The 21,900-nt window shown below is 36.4% G+C and overlaps 1 protein-coding gene across 11 annotated transcripts in view; it reads left to right on the forward strand.

Annotated features, from left to right (window-relative positions):
* DGKB (diacylglycerol kinase beta) overlaps window positions 1–21,900 on the forward strand; it is a 792,867-nt gene that overhangs the window by 222,495 nt on the left and 548,472 nt on the right. For all 11 annotated transcript variants that reach the window (XM_086695070.1, XM_025929944.2, XM_025929941.2 and 8 more), the window contains one exon: window positions 5,767–5,920. In XM_086695070.1, the coding sequence (XP_086551196.1) occupies window positions 5,767–5,920 (154 nt within the window). The remainder of the gene's footprint in view (window positions 1–5,766; window positions 5,921–21,900) is intronic.

Consider the following 21,900-nt stretch of genomic DNA (forward strand, 5'->3'; position numbering starts at 1 on the left):
ATCTATCACAACATTTAGAATTTGTGAATGGACCATTTGCAGTACCATATCCTAAATTGAAACTTCAATGATCTGACTATTTCAAGTGGTGAGGTGATACCTGTCACAGTTGATGTATTTCTCCCCTAATTTTCTATAATAGACATATGAGAATGTATTTTCTACTATTCTAGTCTGCCCTCACTCCTCCTCTGCTCTCCTGCTCCTCCTCACTGGATTTTATATAAATTCCTTTAAAACAGGAACAATTTAATACCTCAGGACATTTGCACTACCTGTTTTGCCTATCTGAGATGTTCTCTCTCCAAATATGTGCAAAGCTATCTCCCTCATCTCCTTTAAATCTTTATTCAAAGAACAGATTCTCATTTCTTCATCATAAGATTTAAAACTACATGTGCCCCTCCCAAATACATAACCATTTTCCTTCTTCATTTTCCTACAACACTGAACACTGTCAAACATTGTACATTTAACATATTTATTTCTCTATTTTCTTATATCCTTTGTTAGAAGATTAGCCTCTAGTGGAAGGATTTTCGCATGTTGCAGTAGCATCTTCACCCAAACACCTGGGGCGGAGCCTCATATAAAGTGGGTGCACAGTGAACATTTGCTGAATATGAGAAAATCTCCATCCTGAAACCACCAGAATACATTAATGATAGAGCGATGACATTTATTTTCATTCACTTCGAATCTACTTGGATGAACACTAGTGTTATTTCTTTAGAATTAACTAGGACTTAAAAACAAAGGACCCAGATGGTCAGATATAATAATGAAAGGCATATAGAAATGTGTTTTGAATTCATGCCAACTTGGCAACAATATCTCAGCAGCTCCCTCAGTCTGAATTCTTTGCAGATTCTCTATGTTATCTCCCTAAATAGTCTGTGGCTGCTCCTTAAGAAAAAAAAAAATGAAAAAGCAGTTCTCAAAATTTTCAACATCGTGTGGTCTGTGTGTCTCCGAGCGTATAGCCAATTTGATTTTTGAACACTTATTCAGTTAAGTCCAACCCAACTTTTTTTTTTATTAGCGTTTCCATTGATGTGCATATAAGTGATCTCATTCTATTTAAAGGTCACAATCTTCAAAAACCAATTCTAATGCTGCTACATGACAGCAGTAGAAAATAAAATACTTAAATTTGGAAATGTTCTACTGAATCACGAAATAAGGAAAATGTATATATTGAGAACAGTATGCACTTACAGATATTTTAGACAACATAGAATTTAAAAGATATTTGGAAATCTTTTACTAACAAGAAAATAAGGAGACAAGGGTAATGAGAAAAGGCATTGCAGAATAATTAGCTCCATGAATTGGAAAACTGAAACAGCTCAATTTTGGCTTTAAAGAAGTTTGAGTTTTATAACACTGTACATTGTATGTAATGACCGAAATGTAAGGCAGGGGAAATTTGCTTCCACCAACAGCGTAAAGAAGTTTGAAAGAGAAGTTTACATCAACAGTAAAACTTAAGTAATAAATGGGATGATGTCATCTCGTAGAAAACTTTCAAAACTGAGGAATTTATGATGATTCCAATAATAGACTTTTATTTTTTTTTTTAATTTTTTTTTTCAACGTTTATTTATTTTTGGGACAGAGAGAGACAGAGCATGAACGGGGGAGGGGCAGAGAGAGAGGGAGACACAGAATCAGAAACAGGCTCCAGGCTCTGAGCCATCAGCCCAGAGCCCGACGCGGGGCTCGAACTCACGGACCGCGAGATCGTGACCTGGCTGAAGTCGGACGCTTAACCGACTGCGCCACCCAGGCGCCCCTAGACTTTTATTTTTTTAAAAGAAGATATTTGTTTATAAATAAATGCTCACATTTTATTTTATTTAAAAAAAATTTTTTTAATGTTTATTTATTTCTGAGACAGAGAGAGACAGAACATGAGTGGGGGAGGGGCAGAGAGAGAGAGGGAGACACAGAATGGGAAGCAGGCTCCAGGCTCTGAGCTGTCAGCACAGATCCCAACACGGGGCTTGAACTCACAAACCGTGAGATCATAGCCTGAGCCCAAGTCGGTCGCTCAACTGACTGAGCCACCCAGGCGCCCCTAAATGCTCACATTTTAAAAGCAGTGATTTGTCACGTTTGCCTGATTCTGAACAATTATAGCAAAAGAGCTAAAACACAGAAACTGCAGGTTTGATTCGGGAAGATGTAGTGACTTTCCTGGTTTTCTGGACTAACAAAGAGGAGGGCAAATTAAGATAATAAAAATCCATTAAACCTCAAACCAGCACTTCCTTCTATTAGTTTATTATTTCATTTATTTTACATGGCACGTGCCCAAGAGCATCTTAAGTGCTTTATGCTGATTTATTATTACATTTAGATGACAATCCTAAATGGTTGATCTTATATATATATATATATATATATATATATATATATATATATCACTTTATATGAAAAAAATTAAGGTTTAGAGCTATCAGAATAATACCAAGCTGCTTTTTGCTTACTGAGCACAGCAGAGCTGCAGCATTTAATTTTAGAATGTTTCCTGAGGACCAAGAAAGATGTACCAAGGAAGGATGCTATTCGTTTTGATTATTTTTCTGTATTTAATTATTAAATTACAGGCGCTAATTTCAAGGAGGGTCTACTTGGGTTATGTAAGGCTTTATAAAATACACCCACTTGAGATGTGGCAGATTTTTTCTTTAAACGAGCATATAGAGGCGCCTGAGTGGCTCAGTCAGTTAAGCGTCAAATGTCGGCTCAGGTCATGATCTTACAGTTTGTGGGTTCCAGCTCCGCACTGGGCTTTGTGCTGACAGCTCAGAGCCTGGAGCCTGCTTCAGATTCTGTGTCTCCCTCTCTCTCTGCCCCTCCCCTACTCATGTCCTATCTCTCTCTCTCTCAAAAATAAACATTAAAAGATAATAAAAAAATAATAATAAATAAATAAAAGAGCAGATAAACTCCTTGCCCCAGAACCCTCAAATAGCAAGTAGAGATATTGGAATATGACACAAAATTATTTTATTCCGAAGTTCTTCTTTCGTTTTTCTTGGTTGGTTGGTTGTTATTGTTTTCCTCTGTTATCATGTTAAACTCTTGCCTTGCAATAGTTAGGTTTTAAAATGTATTCATGTACCAAAAGAAGATCCAGAGAATAAATGTCGATGATTCTAGTCCTTTGTTCATGTTTTGTTACTAGCTTTCTAAAACAAATATCCAAAAAGGATATTCAAATACATACAAAAACATTTAAGGTAATGTGGTTTTGAGGCTTATTCTTCAAAGACTATTTGAAATTGCTAATAGACCAAAAAGTAGGTATTATGTTATTCTTATCTAGAGATGGAAAAACTGAGGCATTGAGAGATTAGTAAATCGCCCACCTTGACACAGCTAGAAAGTGTTGAATCTGAGAGCAGATCCAAAGTCTCAGTTTAAAACTATGCTGTTGTCTTCTGTTATATTGGCAGACACAATGCTGACTACTTAAGGCTTAGGACACAGAAACAAGAGTGAATATAAATTACCATGCTCCCGGCCACAGTGCCTATGAATATGTTATTTTTTTTTTTACACAAAGTGCCTATATTTTTGTAATAAAATTAATTCCTAATGTCCCATGGGGCTTCACACATTTGAGAGTTGTCTATTGATACTGCTCACTCATCCGGTTGAATGGGGATTGAATCTCTGACAATAGGCCATGCCTAAGGAACCCTGTTAGTAAGAGTAGGTGTCTCTGCTCAAGAAAACTAATTTTGATACAGTGGCCTGGCTGTGAGCCTTATCACTGTATTTGGAAACTTTGGTTTCGTTCATGGTAGCAAACTGCTTTTTGGAAGTAACGCTACCTGAGACTATTCTTTATATTTTTATATTATTCATGGATTTTCATTACGTGGTTCACTTCCTAGTAGAATGTGTAATATTTTGCAGTGGTGGTGATCTATTAAATATAGAAGAAAGTGAAGTCTCCTTTTTTATTAAAAAAATTTATTAAATGTTTATTTAATTTTGAGAGACAGAGAGAGCATGAATGGGGGAGGGGCAGAGAGAGAGGAGGGCACAGAATCCAAAGCAGGCTTCAGGCTCTGAGCTGTCATGCTCTGAGCTGATGTCAGACGCTTAACCGACTGAGCCATCCAGGTACCCCATGGAAGAAAGTGAAGTCTTTTTACTACCTCCTGTGTAAATGTCTGAAGTGCTCTTTATGAATAAGCACAGGAAGATTGAACTAACTAAAAATATCAGATTAAGGTGTATGCAGAGTTTTGCAACCATTAATAAACAACATGACATTTTTGTTTTGTTTCTATTGGCTTGAAATTATATTAGCTACAGAAACATACTTAGTACATATTCTTAATTGGCACATGATCTAATCTTTAAAAATGCCCTTTCTGTAATGATATCCCTGTATGTCATATTCCATTTTAGGTTTATTCAAAGTAATGTTATAATAAAATTGGTCATTCTGTACCATCTTATCCCAATATAATTACACAGAACAAATACTTTTTCTATCCAAAATAGTAGTTTAAGGAATTAATTTATTCTCATCTGCCAGAAGTTTGACCAAAATTAAGAGCATTTATCAGCCAAATTTAATTTTTGCCCTATTTTTAGTTTCATCTCAATTACATTGAACTGGATAAGAAAAAATAGTGCCCTTCAGGGGCTTCTTCTGAGGACCATTGACCTTGCACTCTCTTGATCTGGACAGATGTGGCTTAATTCCAGCTACTTCTCAGTAGGTCTCTTAGTCCCTTCAAATCAACTACTGGCCTCTTCCATGTGGTCTACATTCATTTCCCAGGATATATTTGTGCCTTATTGTCCCTCCAGTCATGAGGGCGTTGGCCAAACCCAATATAGTGCCATTGACTTGCCTTTGCCCTAAAGCACCTGCACTCTTGTCCTCAGTTTTCAGACAAGAGTGAGATCCTGCCTGAATCTGTCCAGTCCACTGTCCTCATCTGTGTGGAGAAAGCAAGCTATCCAGGTGGCTCCTGGGAAATCCTCTCCTTAACTCAAGGATAGAAGGTGGTTCCCACCACTATTTCCCCAAGTCGACTGTCAATGTATCAATGGTTCTCTCCTAAGAAATAACTGTGTTTTAGTTTAGTTTTGTTTTTTTATAGACCTGCAGTGAGTATAGTTGGGCAAAGTTCTTGAAATAGGTTTATTTGAAAGTTTGCATAGGAACTTTTAGAATTTCACTTTGGAATTTCATATCACTTGATTTTTTGGTGCTAGGGTGAAATTTATAATTAACCCCTTTTTCCATTTGTCAAAAGCAAGACTCACCATTAGAGGCAGGGAAATGAGACAAGAGAAATTCCTTTATTTCACAGTATTCATGCTGTGTTCATGACTGAATTGGCCTGTTCATGTCAGTTGCCTGATTTAATCATAACAACAACTCTGTAGGATTGGGAATATTCTTCCCAATTTACAGAAAAGGAAACTAAGTTTCAAAGAGGAGATTTTTTAAGTGATAAGATACTCTGGAAATAGAAATGTGTGACTGGAAAGCTTCAGCCTTTCCTGCTGGAATCCAGCTCATCCACCACAGGTAAGATATATACTTACCTAATCGCCACTGTTAGCCTAGGACGGCTGCAACTATTTCTCAAATAGTCCCCTTCCTTTGGTAGACATGGATATAAGAATGTTTGCGGTCATTTCTACTACTGTTGATTCTGAATACAGCACATAAAAAATCTTAACATTGGCTGTGTCTGAAAATATATGTTTCAATTTTTTTTTCAGACAATAGATTTTGAAGGTTTCAAGCTATTTATGAAGACATTCCTGGAAGCAGAGCTTCCTGATGATTTTACGGCACACCTTTTCATGTCATTTAGCAACAAATTTCCTCATTCTAGTCCAATGGTAAAAAGTAAGCCAGCTCTCCTTTCAGGCGGTAAGTCTAATTATTTATTTAAGTATGTATACACAGTAGAAACCTCAAAGGGGAAATCAGTATCAAGTTCTCTATAAGAGAAGAGATTATTTGCTTAGGAAATATCTTTGTTGCAAGACTTATACTGTCATACTAAGACTGTGCAAAATATTTAAAGTATCTCTGATATAATAATAGCTAAATATTAAAGAAAATATACTTTTTCATTATCCATCACTTGTCATTCACAGTCTTAGAAGTCTGTGTTTAGGTAATAATTTTAAGAGATACTTCCATCACATATGGAAAAGTGCTCCTTTAAATGACTAGATAAATATAGATCACTTTATATATGAAAATGTAGTCACAAAGCCATCATGTGTAGGAAACATAATATTTTTATCACTTGTGTAAATTTCCAATATGCTATCAAGGAAGACAGTTTTGATTTTTCTCTTGGATACTTTTTTAAAATTTAATGTCACCATAGAGATGATCGGTTCTGTCATAATAAGTAGCTTTTCAGAGATGTCTCATGCATTAATACCTGTTGCTAATTGTGTCTAGCTCCATCCAGTCAGGAGAACAGAAGTCTCACTCTATTACTCTAGAGAGTGTAGAAGAGGTGATTGGTTAAACAGTGTTGGAAGGTTGAAAAAGCAATGAGAAATACTGAGGTTATGCAGAGGCAGAACCACAGGAAGTGTGTTGGTTGGAGTAATCAAAACTCAGAAGCTTGGAGAAAGGACGTCTTGGAACTGGGACACAAGGTTCTGCGGGGAAGGTGTTGCCTGGCAGATCTCACCCTGGGACTTCTGTGAAGGGGCTACTTCCTTCTGAGTTTTATAGCTCAGGAACTCAAGAGGAACCTGCAGCTTGGCAGTCAGACATCAGAGGAGCATCTCCGAGGTCTGTGCAGGACTGTGTAGCCAGAGCTCCCTCTGCCTTTCTCAATGTGGATAAAAGCTAGTGACTAGATCCTCTTCTGCCCAGAACCATGTGCTGTGAGGGTGAGATACCTGAGAGATCTAACAGGAAGTGAAGGTAGATGAGCAGGAACCAGCCCCTTCTCCTTTCTTTCTTGTCATGTCTCTCTAGTGCCCCCTGTTAACTTGATAGGAATCCAGCTCACAACAGAGAAACGTAGTATACAGCTGAGTTTCTCAAACTCTTTGGTCTCAGGACACTTTCAGGACCCCAAAGAGCTTGGATGATATCTATTGTAACCACATTAAAGATGAGACATTGTGAGAGTAACCATAATCAACCCATTACATGTTAACAAAAATAACATTTTTTTCCGAAAAGTAATTTCAAAAGCAAAACAAAAAAATTGTGAGTAGAGTGGCATTGTTTTATATCGTTGCAAATCTCTTTAACCTCTGGCTTCGTATCTGCTTCTGTGTTTCTTTCGCTGTATCCTATGTTATGCAACCTCATAAAAGATCTACTGTACAGTCATGAGAAAATTATAGTGAAAAAAGCAAATGTGATATCTCACAATTATCACTGATAATCATTTGACCTTACAGATTCCCTGAAAGGGCCCAGGGATCCCAAGGGAGCCCCTGCTCTAGCGACTTCAAGCCCTTACATCACTAAGTAGAATATCAAAATGTGAGTAAAGGGATAGATGTTTAATAACCCACACTCCAATAAAAAAAAAAAAAAAAAAAAAACCTGGAACACGTAATTAAGAAATAGGTGGGTGAGCCATAACTAACACTTAGGCAGTGTGATAAAGAGTCCATGCTCCTTCCCCTTCTGTTAATGACATAATGTCTCTTTCTCAAGTGATTATATATATGTTGGTGCAAGATTTTTTTTTCTTATTTTTAAAATTTACATCCAAGTTAGTTAGCATATAGTGCAATAATGATTTCAGGAGTAGAATCCAATGATTCATCCCCTACATAAAACACCCAGTGCTGATCGCAGCAAGTGTCCTTCTTAATGCCCCTCGCCCATTTAGCCCATGCCCCCACCCACAACCCCTCCAGCAACCCTCAGTTTGTTCTCTGTATTTAAGAGTCTTTTATGTTTTGTCCCCCTCCCTGTTTTTATACTATTTTTGCTTCCCTTCCGTTATGTTCATCTCTTTTGTATCTTGAATTTCACATAGGATTGTAGTCATATGGTATTTGTCTTTCTTGACTAATTTCCCTTAGCATAATACACTCTAGTTCCATCCACTAAATGGAAATGGCAAGATTTCATTCTTTTTTTAGTTTTTTTTTAACTTTTATTTATTTTTGAGAGACAGAGACAGAGACAGAGCACAAGCAGGGGTTGGGGGAGGGCAGAGAAAGAGACATGGAATCTGAAGGAGGCTCCAGGCTCTGAGCTATCAGCACAGAGCCCAACACGGGACTTGAACCCACAAACTGTGAGATCATGACATGAGCCAAAGTCGGTTGCTTAACTGACTGAGCCACCCGAACTTCTCAAGATTTCATTCTTTTTGATTGCCGAGTAATATTCTGTTTTGTGTGTGTGTGTGTGTGTGTGTGTGTGTGTGTGTGTGTGCATGCCACATCTTCTTTACCCATTCATCAGTCGATGGACATTTGGGCTCTTTCCTTGCTTTGGCTATTGTCAATAACACTGCTGTAAACATTGGGATGCATGTGCCTCTTTGAAACAGCACACCTTTATCCCTTGGATAAACACCTAGTAGTGCAATTGCTGGGTCGTAGGGTAGTTCTGTTTTGAACTTTTTGAGGAACCTCCATACTGTTTCCCAGAGTGGCTGCACCAGCTTGCTTTGCCACCAGCAGTGCAAAAGAGATCCTCTTTCTCTGCTTCCTCGCCAATGTCTGTTGTTGCCTGAGTTGTTAATGTTAGCCATTCTGACAGGTGTGAGGTGGTATCTCCTTGTGGTTTTGATTTGTATTTCCCTGATGATGAGTGATGTTGAGCATTTTTTCATGTGTCTGTCGGCCATCTGGATGTCTTCGTTGGAAAAGTGTCTTTTGCCCATTTCTTCACTGGATTATTTGTTTTTTGGGGTGTTGAGTTTGTTAAGTTCTTTATAGATTTGGATACTAAGTCTTTATCTGATGTGTTAGGTGTGCGCTTTTCTAAAAACAACTGTACACCTTCCATATGATATATTTTGATCCCTTCAAACTGTATACCAAAGAGTGCATTTATTATAATCTTTAATTACCCTTAAAATATTTTAGTTACTTAAATAATTCCCTTTATATCATGAATTGGAAGGACTCCCCCCGCTTGTTTTTCTCTGAGTCTTATTTTGTGTGTTCTCACAGTGTGCTATCAGAGCTTTCCAGTGTTTGGGACTGAACATTTTAAAATGGGACAGTTGCTTACTTTGATCGAGAAATTAAAACTCTGTTCTCCATTTCATGCTATAAATAGGTTGTACATACCATAGACTAAATAAAATAAAAATTGTCTTTTTAATTTCAGATGAAGCAATACTGTTCTTGAGTTTTGACAAAGAAGCAAGGGGAACATTTTTCAATCTGAGTAATTGTGTCAGACTTGGATGAAGGGGAGAGATTCTAATTAATTAGGCAGGCTTGTAACAAGTGAAAATCTCAAGCTCTCTTTTCTTCAAATAGCATGTAGTATTACACAGAAGATGCCAGATTTACAAGGAGTAGAAATCGAATCAGTTTCCAAAATGGAAAAAAAAAGGGTAACAGCTTGTACTTCATTTGGGACAGCCACATAATCTGCACAGATCTACTTGAAAAGGAATTGCAAGATGGGCTGTGTAACTCTCATGTAGCAAAAAAATAAAACTGGAATTCCTTTTCAAAACTTGGTCTCCACATTTTAAAACATAAGTGCATGGTGTCCTTCATAGCCCTGTTTTTAACGCCATATTCTTTGAAACTCACCACTGACAGTGAAAAATAAATGTATGTTTATTTTTAGAACCCTACTTTGCAATAATCTGTTATGTACACAAGATGTATTTGTGGCTGAAAAATCACAAATTAATATTGAATACAAGAGAGCTATAATCTGTTTTGTTTATCCCTTCTTAGAGTTCACCATATTGCATTACTACAATATCAACAGGAATATGATCACTATTCTTGACTCTGTATATAAACTAAACAACAATGGTTTCTCAATAAAAAGCAAGACTAAATTGGGAAAAATGTTAATGTTAATGAACAATATTCAAGTATCGGAGATATGGTGAATGTAAAACATTTAGTTTTTATAGAATAAAAATGTTTAAATGAGTATAAAGAGGCATAAAGGGGTGTGTGTGTGTGTGTGTGTGTGTGTGTGTGTGTGTGCGTGTGTAGTTATTTTTTGTTGAACTTGTAGTAGCTACTGATCCATCTGGTATTTTGTGTAGTGAATGATTTTTTTTTGGGGGGGAGTATATTTTGTTGCAGTATAAGTGCCTTTTGTCACCTACTTAAAATGTAAGCTGATTATTTTTCCTGTACCCAGGTTAGACTTTTAATTTTTGAAGATATTCCTAACACTATATATTTCCAGATTTCTCACTTCTTCTGCTTCACCATAAATGTCACGTCCCTAACTCCTCACCTCTTTGCTGGCCTAAGAGACTAACTTCTGATTTTACCTTCATCACTAGAGTCTATTACCTGAGCTATTCTCATTACAGGATTGTTAAGTCATGTGGAACCTTTGCTTTTTTGCAAGTGGCTCATATACCTTCCACCATGAATCGATATTATTATCTCATATTTCAGTCCGTACAACTCAAACAATAAGAATAACCCAAGAGAAATTTTATAAATATGCAGATTGTTGCCTACAAATTCTTACCATTCAATATTAACGTGGCCTTAACACCTTTACACCTTTTTAAAAAATCTGTCTTAAAAAGTACTCATTTTTGATGCTGTCTCCTAGCTCAATTAGGTTAAAATTTTCAGACATCCTTTAGCTTATTCATTTCTTTCTCCTCATTTTCAATAGGTGATTTTTTTCACAGCGTACAAAATAACATAAAGTACCTCAATTATTCCCCATGCAACACAGAACTGTTTCTTCAGCTCTAAGAAAATATATATTAACTATATTCCAGATGGAACTCTTCATCTGGATATCCCATAGAAATTGAACTAAATGTGTCTGAAAGTCAAATAATTATATTCTACCCAAACCTGCTTCAATTCCTATCTCCTCTCTTGGTGAGTGGAACCCAAGTATCTATCAGTTTTCCAATCCTAAAATATTGGTCTCTTACACCCTCCACTGCTTCAGGCCTCATGTTTAATTAATCACAAAATACTCTCTGTTGCTCATGATAACTTATTCTTTTCAAACATTCTTTGTCATTTTTATCCATCATTGTTTGTGTCTTAGGCTATTCCCTGGCATGGCTCCCAGCTGGACCCTGACTTCACATCTCCACAATGTGCTCCACACAGCAGCCTGGTTATTTTACTCTTGGGTTTCCAAGTTTCAGGCCTTCATGATCACCTTGTGGAAAGTTTTTAAATTTTTGTACAGGGAGTCCTAGTCATAGTCTTCCCCTATCTTTTGAGACACCTCCCCCTCCACAAGGTCCCCTTAATGGAACTCAGGGTTTGGGCAGTGCAGTTAAGAAGACGATGAAACCTGAGTTTCCTAGTAGTAAATACAATGTCATGTAGCTTGTGGATCTGCTTATAGTCCCTGTTCTGTGTCCTGCCCAATGCACCCCCGCTCCTTTTCATATCTAAATGTTCACTCTGGCTTATGTCTGCTGTGGTTACTCAGAACTCTCATTTCCTGCATAAGTCTTGCTCTGCCCTTAACTCACAGCAAAACCCAACTCTTTGAAGCCTCGGCTAATGTTTCATTGTAATTGAATAGCAGATGCTGTGCTCCATGCTAAGAATGCAATGATCCATAAGTTGAGATACTTAGACTGTGCAACTGGAAGGCAAGCCCGGCACCCTTGTAAAGTCACACCATCTTCCTCCTGTAAGATAGCTGGTGCATCCCTGCTCCTCCCTGACTTCCACCTAGGCCAACTCTGCACAGCAGCACTGGGAATTAACTATCCTCCACTAAATTACTGTTCTTATTGTATAGGATAGCACTTAGCAGTAGTCATTAGTAACTTCTGCTTTTTCTAAAAATATAGTAATTAAAAGAGAATGTAATTGATTTGTTACCTGCTTCAGACACTTATACTGTATATTTCCATTGGTTCCACAATGTCTAAAATGTTGACTCCACAACACTATCTGTTATTAGCTATAGGTCAGTATAAGTGTTTTTTGTTGTTATTATTAGTTTTATAGGACAGAAAGAGAAGATTTTCCTAGCACCCTTTATATCAGACCATGTAGTGAGTTGGCCAGGTGTGTCATTTAATTCTTTGTCTGTTCATTTTATTACATTAATTCATGCATTCCACCATTCTTTTCTAAACCATATTATGTCCCAGGAATTCCACCAGAAAGCTGAAGATCCTTCAGACCCAAGCAGAAAAACAGACAATTAGGTAATCAAGTATATAATAAATTAAAAGTTGTCATCTATTTATCAAGATCATCTTTTTCACCATAAATTAAAATTATCTAATTTACATAGAGGTAGTGATGCGTACCAGTTGGAGAGGATGGAAGGGAGATTCAAGAAGAGAAAACATGTACTCAAATAAAAAATATTGCCTGGGCTTCCTGGGTGGCTTATTCGTTTAAGTGTCCAACTTCAGCTCAGGTAATGTTTGCATGGTTCTTGGGTTGGAGTCCCACATCATGCTCTGTGCCGACAGCTCAGAGCCTGCAGCCTGCTTCGGGGATTCTGTGTCTCCCTCTTTCTCTGCCCCTCTCCCACTCATGCTCCATCTATCTCTCTTTCTCTCTCTCTCAAAAGTAACCTTTAAAAAATTAAATAAAAATGCCCTGTCAAAGGATAGTGTGTGAACTATATAAGACATTCAGTATTATTCCGTTCATAAATATTTATCTTAAAATTTTTCTTTTATTTAAAAAATTATTTTTATTTATTTTTGAGAGAGGGACAGAGAGATAGAGAGTGAGTGGGGGAGGAACAGAGAGAGTGGGAGACACAAAATCCAAAGCAGGCTCCAGGTTCTGAGCTCTCAGTACAGAGCATGATGCAGGGCTTGAACTCATGAACTGCGAGTTCATGACCTGAACTGAAGTTGGATGCTTAATCACCTGAGCCACCTTGGCACCCCTATTTTTAAGTTTTTAAATAAATTTTAAATACAGTATAGTCAACTTACAATACTGTAATAGTTTCAGGTGTACAATATAGTGATTCAACAGTTCCATATATTTCTCAGTGGTCATCACCACAAGTGCCCTTCTTCATCCCCATTACCTTTTTCACCCATCCATCCATCCACCTCCTCTCTGGTAACCATCAGTTTGTTTTCTAGAGTAAAGAGTCTGTTTCCCGGTTTCTCTCTCTCTCTCTCTCTCTCTCTCTCTTTTTCTTTGCTGATTTGTTTTGTTTCTTACATTTCACATCAGTCTAAAATCATATGGTATTTGTCTTTCTCTAACTTGTTTTGCTTAGCATTATACTCTCTAGATCCATATATGTTGTTGAAATTGGCAAGATTTCATTCTTTATGACTGAGTGATATTTTATACCATTCACAAATATTTATTAATCACTTACAATGTTCCCCCCACACTATTCAAATTTCAGTGAGCGAAATGGAACTACTTCCCTTCCCCTATAGTCATTAACATTTTAATAAATAAATAAAAATATATATATAGCATGTCAGAAGGTGATGTGAGGAGTTCTCTTAGCAAACATTGATTAGATAGAAAGTACAAGTTGAAACTGAGGATGACTGGAAGTCCTGAGTTTTTCATGAAAGACTAAAACTGGGATGAGGATCACAAGGAGATCATTTTTGATTGTCCCAGAGCAGATGGTAGTCATGACCTTGGAAGTATTGGGCACAGCCTGGAGGTGGGGCTGTGGAACTGGTCCTGGTAGGATCAGAGTCCTATGGCCTTAGGAGTTAGAGGTAAGTGGGCTTGATGAGTAAGAGGAAGGTAGGCTTGCTCAGTACTGAGAGATCTGGGTCTATGCCTTGAGTTGTTGGGATGGGGCAGATTAAGTGACTGGAAGAGAGTGGCTGGAGAAGAGGCCAGGGAGGGAGCCAAGGGCCCATGGAGAAATTGGAGAGTTGATATATTGTCTTAAGTCAGAAAATAATCACACTGCTGGGGGCAATTGGGTGGCTTAGTTGGTTAAGCATGTGACTTTGGCTCAAGTCATGATCTCATGGTTGTGGGTTCAAGCCCCGCATTGAGCTCTGTGCTGATAACTCAGAGCCTGGAACCTGCTTCAGATTCTGTGTCTCCGTCTCTCTCTACCCACCCCACCTCCCCACCACCTCTGCTTGCGCTCTCTCTCTCAAAAATAAAACATTAAAAATTTTCATAAAAAATAATCATACTGACAGCAGTGTGGAAGCTATCACGAAGGGACATGAGGCTAAAGGTACAAAAAAGTCAAGAATATATTTAAGATTGAGAATAATAATAGCTACCAATGAAAGAGTTATAGTACTTTATCTTTGGCCCCTCTCTTTGCCCATCCAGTATGGCAATGGTTAATTGATGTATGCTGTTAAGCTACAATATCATTAGTGGAATGTAGTTCTTTTTATGTTTACTGTACAACCAGAGAGTCAGACCACAGGTAAAAATTTTAGGCATAAAAGGAGAAAGAATTTATTCTTGTTCATAAGGAAGTTAATCAAATTAACAACAGAAAAATGTACAATGAAAATGAGGTACTTGAACCTTGGGGAAAATATTCTTTTGCCAAATGACCTTACTGGATGTTCTTGCCAAAAGACACACTTCATTAATTGTGCTGAGAAGGAATTATTACTCTTATCAGGACTGTCTTGAGGATATTAAAAATTTGTGTGCATGTATGTGTGTGTGTATGTGCATGTATATTTTCACCGTAGCTTCCTTTATAGGTCTTTTGTGTCTAATAAACTATTTCAGTTTCCACAATACAAAAAAGGGCAGACAGGGTCTTGTAGAGCACAAACTGAACAGAGTACAAGGCTTACATGACTATAAGATAGGGAACTTCTTGTCACATAGTAGACATTTAAGATATATTTGTGTCTTCGCTAATGTGGATATACTTACATACTTATATAGAAATGCTCTAGAAATAAAGATAAAATAATTCCTATCCATTGGCTAAGTAGCTTTTATTTACTTCAACCATTACATATCTTATGCTTTTATAGTACCAAATTTCTCTTATAATTATTATTAGTGGCAGTAATCCACAAATTATTTTATTCCAATAAATATTTTATCTTGAAACCCTGAAAACTCTTAACTGAAACCACAGAAAAATCTACACTTAAAGGCACCATTTAGGATAAAATTACTGTCAGTACAGGAACAGTTCCCCTAAATCTCCCCTTTAATTACTAAATAGTTTGAATATATTGAGTTTGATTATACAGGTTTCTTTATTCTCCTGTCTGAATATTCTAAGTAAAATGTTGGTGTTCAAATTTGCCATTTTTACCATTAGATTTATTCACCAAATATAAATGGATTTTGTATTTGCACTTACATGTTAATGATTGCATATATAAATGATAATATTATCTTAAGATTGTTGCATTGTGTGTTCATGAATATCATTTATAGTTTTTTTATTCAAATAAAGGCAAATAGGATATTTAGTACTTTTCAGAGTCCCAAATGAGTCATAACTTTATTTAACTTGTGATGTACTCTAAAATACCTAGGAATAGCTGTAAAAATGAGCATTGGCTTTGATCCATTAGAATCCCTATAAAAATGGGATTTTTCAAATTTTCTGTGGTCAATGTTATATCCTAGGACCTGGTTTTACGTGACTAATATGAAAGGTTCTTAATATCTATTTGGTTTATATTTATAAAGTGCATGCTAGTTGTACACCTATTAGATAACACAGATAAACAAAAAGAAAAGATATCCAGAGAAAATGCTGGTAAAGATTTGGTAAATATGTAAATATGCATGTTTATTTCTATACATACAAAATATGTATATATATATAAGAACATCTCACAATTGTATTTGATAATGAATGGCCCAAGAAATGATCTGAGTGCAAGAGTAACATTTAGAGCTCTCAGCCATGACTAGGATTTCTAATTTCATTCCAAAGGTTTATGAAATAATCAATGTACATACGCTTAAGAGTCCTGAAAACCAGACTCTTTATACAAAAGGTCATTTATTGAGCGTTAGGAGACAGATATCTCTGATTTATTTTTTCTCTCTAGCCCCACAGATTTATACTTAAAGCATAAAATCTCAATTCAGATTGCCTTTTGAATTGGAACCCTACTACTTGCCTTTGCCTCTGTTCTCCCAAATATGAAATGGAGATAATAACGTTCGTGTATCTTACTGGGTACTGTGGGACTCAAACACATAATGTATTATGTATATTATAAGTGTTCAGTGAATGCCAGCTGTTACCATTATTCATTAAATAGGTTGTTTTCCAGCATTTTAGTTTGCAGACATAGGGAAAAATCAAATTCACTTTTTTTTTTCCCCTAAAATGTTGTTCATTCTGAAACAGTACAGTAAATTTTATGGAGTATTAATTTGGATTTCTTTTTGTTTTGATTTTTTGTTTGTTTTATTAAGATATAATTCACACATATCATTGTACAAGTTTAAGGTGAACAGCATACTCGTGTGACTTACATATATTGTGAAATGATGGCCACAATAAGTTTAGGTAGCATCCATCATCTTGTACAGACGCAATAAAGAACAAAGGCAAAAGCAAAAACAAAAACAATGTTCTTCTTATAATGAGAACTATTAGAATCTACTGTTAATTTTTTTCTTTATAAGGGGGACTCTTAGGGTCTACTGTCTTAACAACTAGCATATACAGTTATATCATATAATAGTGTTACTTATAGTCATCAGATATATTACATCATTGGTACGTATTTATCTTATAACTGGAAGTTTGTACCTTTTGACCATGGTCCTGAAATTCCCCTCCTCACACCCCATCTTCATAACTTTTACTTTTTTTAATTGAAGTATAGTTGACATACAACATTACATTAGTTTCAGGTATACAGCAAAGTGATTCAACATGCTTATAGATTATGTGCTCTGTGCTCACCCACAAGTGTACTACCATCTGTCACCATATAATGCTATTACACTATCATGGACTGTATATCCTATGTTGTACCTTTTACTCCTGTGACTTAGTGATTCTGTAACCGGAAGCCTGTATCTCTCACTCTGCCTCATTTATTTTGCTACTGTCACCCCAGCCATAAGGTTGTTTATTTATGGGTCTCTTTGTGGGTTTTGTTTCTTTGCTTTTTGTTTTTCTTGTTGTTGTTGTTGTTCCAGAAGTGGAACTGGGATTTCTCTTTAATATAACAAAAATAAAACTTGTTATCATGACTCTTTTTTTAAATACATGGTAGTTTTATTCTCTTACTTTCTTTTTAAATTTTTTTTTCAACGTTTATTTATTTTTGGTACAGAGAGAGACAGAGCATGAACGGGGGAGGGGCAGAGAGAGAGGGAGACACAGAATCGGAAACAGGCCAGGCTCTGAGCCATCAGCCCAGAGCCTGACGCGGGGCTCGAACTCACGGACCGCGAGATCGTGACCTGGCTGAAGTCGGACGCTTAACCGACTGCGCCACCCAGGCGCCCCTTATTCTCTTACTTTCAGCAGACAGTATGTCACCAGTACTGTCGAATATGGTAGCCATTAGCCCAATGTACCTATTTAATTTAAATTTAAATTAGTTAACAAATTAATAAAATGAAAATTCAGTTCCTCAGTCATAACAGCCATATTTCATATGCATAACAGCCATGTGTGGTTAAAACTACCATATTGAACAGTACACCTACAGAATATTTCTATCATTGTAGAATATTCTCCTGTAAAGAACTGACATAGATCTTGTTTTTACTGACTTGGAAAGACCTTAATGTCAGGAATTAGATATCCTGTCTCCAGCCCTTGGCTCCCTGGATTGCTATGTGACCATCAGAGGTTTGCTTTACTCTCTGATTTTTCACCCTATTGTCTCTAAAATAAAATTGTAGTGTCAAATCAGACCCTACCATTGTGTTTAAGTGTTGTTGGCACACAGCTAGGGATGTTATAATTACTGCTTCTTCACAGTACAGTACAGCACAGTACGGAATAGAAGCACAAATGTGCTTCCAGAACGTTACCCCCAAAGACCTGTGCTTTGAGCCCTTCTCCTTATAATTTCTTGTTTGGGGTTTTTGCCAATGTCCAAACAGATGAAATCCAGATACTTTGCTGACCCAGTCTCTTGTCAGGGAAGATATCCCACTGCCTGTCCTCACTTGATGCATATTTTACATTCCTTATTGATTTGTAACCCAGTCTATCTCATTTTGCTGCCAGTTTGTGTAAGCACAAAAAATAAAAAAATATGTATATATAATACTATCCTAAGACAAGCACAATTGGAAGGTTAACTCTGAAAATCATGAAATGTCTGATAATACGAAACAATTGTTCTTACTTTTTATTATCTATGCTACTAATCATGACTATTACTAAGGATAGTGGAAATATGATTATACTCTGACAATACTCTGACAATGATTATACTCTGACAAGGCTTGTGTCTAAGCCTGATAAATTTCTGAAAATTGAACCGGTATTAAAAAATAGAAAATCCAAATTGTCAGGTGGTTTTTTGCCTTGTAAGTTTAGAAATGTAATTCATGTTATTAGTTTTGAATATTCCATTTTAATAGATGAGGGGAAACACTGGATATAGTGATACCTTTTCATTATCTGAGCTACATGTGTTTCAAAATAAAACACAATGCAGCAGAGGCAATAATTTAACATGTACCCAAAACTTATTTGCTAATAATTGAACCTTGAAACTGGAGTTAAAAGTATCTGCTAAAACAAAACTTCTTAGGTTTTTGTTGCAGGAAATGGAGTGTCTAGTTTGAAGTACAATGAAAATCATGTTCTTGAAGAATGTGATAATAGCAGGCAATACTCAACTTGACTAATGCGAACTATTTTTATAGTTAAAACTTTGAAGAATGTTTATATATTAGAAGATATATATACATACACACAGACACACACTAAAATCATCATCAAACAAACAGAAAAATGCTCTCAAAGTACAAGATAATTTTTTTCCTAATTGAACTAATACACTGTAGTTACAGTGCGTATTTTTTTCACTTTATTTTATGCTTTGTTGTACAGTGCAATAGATATACATTAGTATGTGGACATAAATGGTATGTGTGTGTGTGTGTACACTTGCTTCAGTTTTGTGATGCAGCATTCAAAGAGGCATAACCTTTGGCACACCAGCAAACCTGTAAACTGGGTGTCAACTAATCACATTATCTTTAGAGCTAACTATTGACTACTCCAGGCAAAAGAAACACCACTGTTTTGCTTATCTTTGTGTTCAGTTCCAATTCTACAGAGTTTTACCAAAGATCAGATGGATTAAAATGGCCTTCCTTAATGGAAAGTAGAATACTGAGGCTTTTCATCAGAGGCTCTTGCTGCTGAAGAGGAATGTAGGGTTCCATTTAGCATCTCCTTGAAAAGGAGTCAAGAAACAGGGCTTGCAACTTCTTGTTTGCCACTTGTGTCATTTCCTGTGTGTTCTGCATCAACCTTAGCCAGTATTCTTGAAAGAAAAAGAAATATTTTAGAGCAATGAAGGAGTTAAGTTGTGGAAAAGACCTAAAGCCAGATTTAAGGAAGGGAAAACATATATATCAAGTATATATAAATGGTAGAGTAGGGTTGGAAAAGTCTCTATGAAGACGGATTGAGGCCCCAGGGCCTGCTTTCAGAAAATTAAATGAAAATATGAAGAAACATTTTCACCACATGAGAGAAAGTGAGCTGATCTTGGGGACGGGAGTAGGAGCAGGAACAAACATAGGACATTTTTCATCAGTTCAGCACCTCAGGATTCTGTCAAGTCCTGCTCTACCCAATTTTTTGTAATGAAGCAATTGAGAAAAAGGTCTTTAACATTTTTTTTCTGTGACTTTATCTCTCACAAAGGAACAACAACAACAAAAATCTTTGTCTGGATTTGAGGATAAGTTGATTAGTTCTCCAATGTGATTGCTATATAAGCCCATATATTTTTAAAAAATAACCTTTAAATTATTTTAAATATAAAACTGTGACATGAATGTGACAAAGCTTTTAGTTTACAACATGTCGTGAATAGAAAGTGAAAAATATTTATTCATTTTGTCAAATAAAAATAATCTTAGTATAATAATATGTTTTTCCAAAAAGGTGGGGCTAAATGTAAATTATATGTGGATGTTTCTGTTCAATATGTACATTACTTAAAAGAAAGGCAAACAGAAAATTATGTGGTTTTCACATTCTCCATATTGTTTATATTCACTATTATGAGAGCTGATAATGAAATACCAAGCACTTTAGTTTTATACAAACAGATGATCAGGAGGTGTTCTAAATCACTGAAAATGTATAATATGGTTGGCATTCTTTCAAATTAATGTCATAACATGTTCTTTTCCTTCTTTCTTGTTTTGTTATAAGTTTTTGTGTAAGAGTTAAATCAAGCTGATTAAATCATTTCAGTACCATAATGGGAAAGCAGAGAAGAGAGGATTAGCTCATCATGCAGGATGAGTTAGGTCATAGTTTATCCGACCATAATTCAAATGCTGTGCTTTCCAAGTCTGGAAGTTATGGCTATGTCAAATGTTAGTGCCAAAATGTCTTTTATCATAAAAGACAACTGCTTATTCCTACAGTTGGCCGAGCTTTCGTTGGTTAGGTAGAACCAGTAAGGTATATAGGTGTTTTAAAACTCAAGATTGTCTTCAATCTCTGCCTTTTATTTTTTTTTTTAATTTTTTTTTCAACGTTTTTTATTTATTTTTGGGACAGAGACAGAGCATGAATGGGGGAGGGGCAGAGAGAGAGGGAGACACAGAATCGGAAACAGGCTCCAGGCTCTGAGCCATCAGCCCAGAGCCCGACGCGGGGCTCGAACCCACGGACCGCGAGATCGTGACCTGGCTGAAGTCGGACGCTTAACCGACTGCACCACCCAGGCGCCCCGACTGCCTTTTATTTTTAAAAATAACTGTATTAGTTTGTATTAGACATACAGTGACATTTTTCTTAAGAAAAAATCAATTTATCATTATATCTCTCTTTTAATAGCTATAAACAGAAGTAGAATCAATGTGAAGCGTAGAATTGTATTTGAAATAAGACTTTGGTTAAAAGAAAATGAAGGAAAGATTTATAGCAGTGTTATTCAAAATGTGAGTTCTGACCCACTAATGGGTGGTGAATTCAATTTAGAGGGTCTTTGACAGAATTTTAAGGATGAAATAAAAGAGAAGACAATAGGTTAACATAGAAAAGAAAAATTGGGGCAATTATGGAACCTACTAGTAATGAGAAATGGGGTGGGGGGAATAAAAGGATTCTGCTGGATTAATAGGTAAATTGTTTTTCTTATTTTTTCTTACCCTTGGCCTTGAGCAAAAGTAGTCTGTAATTCATTAGTGTAGATTAAAGGGGATGGATTTTCCAGCTGCAGAACTCTAAGCTCGTAAAGTGGGAATATTGTAATCTACCTCACAGAGTTAAGGTGGGAATTAAGTGAAATCATACATGTTAAAGCCTCCGGCTTGATTCCTGCCACATGTTAGACACTCAATAAATGAATGATAGAAGTAATTTCATAATCCATTAGATTATATGCATGGCTATCTTGAGATGGCTAGAGGAGAGGCCAGGTACTCCATCAAAGTTATTCATCAAAGGAAATAGACAAGAGCAAGAGATGTGGTTAGGTTAGGTTCATAGAATTGTATTTGAATGGGATTATTCCCTCCATTCTAGTAACTCCTGGTTGATTAGGAATCTAGTACATTCAGTCCATTAACCATTTCACCCAAGCACCTCTTGTTTGCCAAATGAACCTTAAAAGACAA

Source organism: Puma concolor, chromosome A2, assembly GCF_028749965.1.
Source record: "Puma concolor isolate L17-30 chromosome A2, mPumCon1.1.hap2, whole genome shotgun sequence".
NCBI lineage: Eukaryota > Metazoa > Chordata > Mammalia > Carnivora > Felidae > Puma > Puma concolor.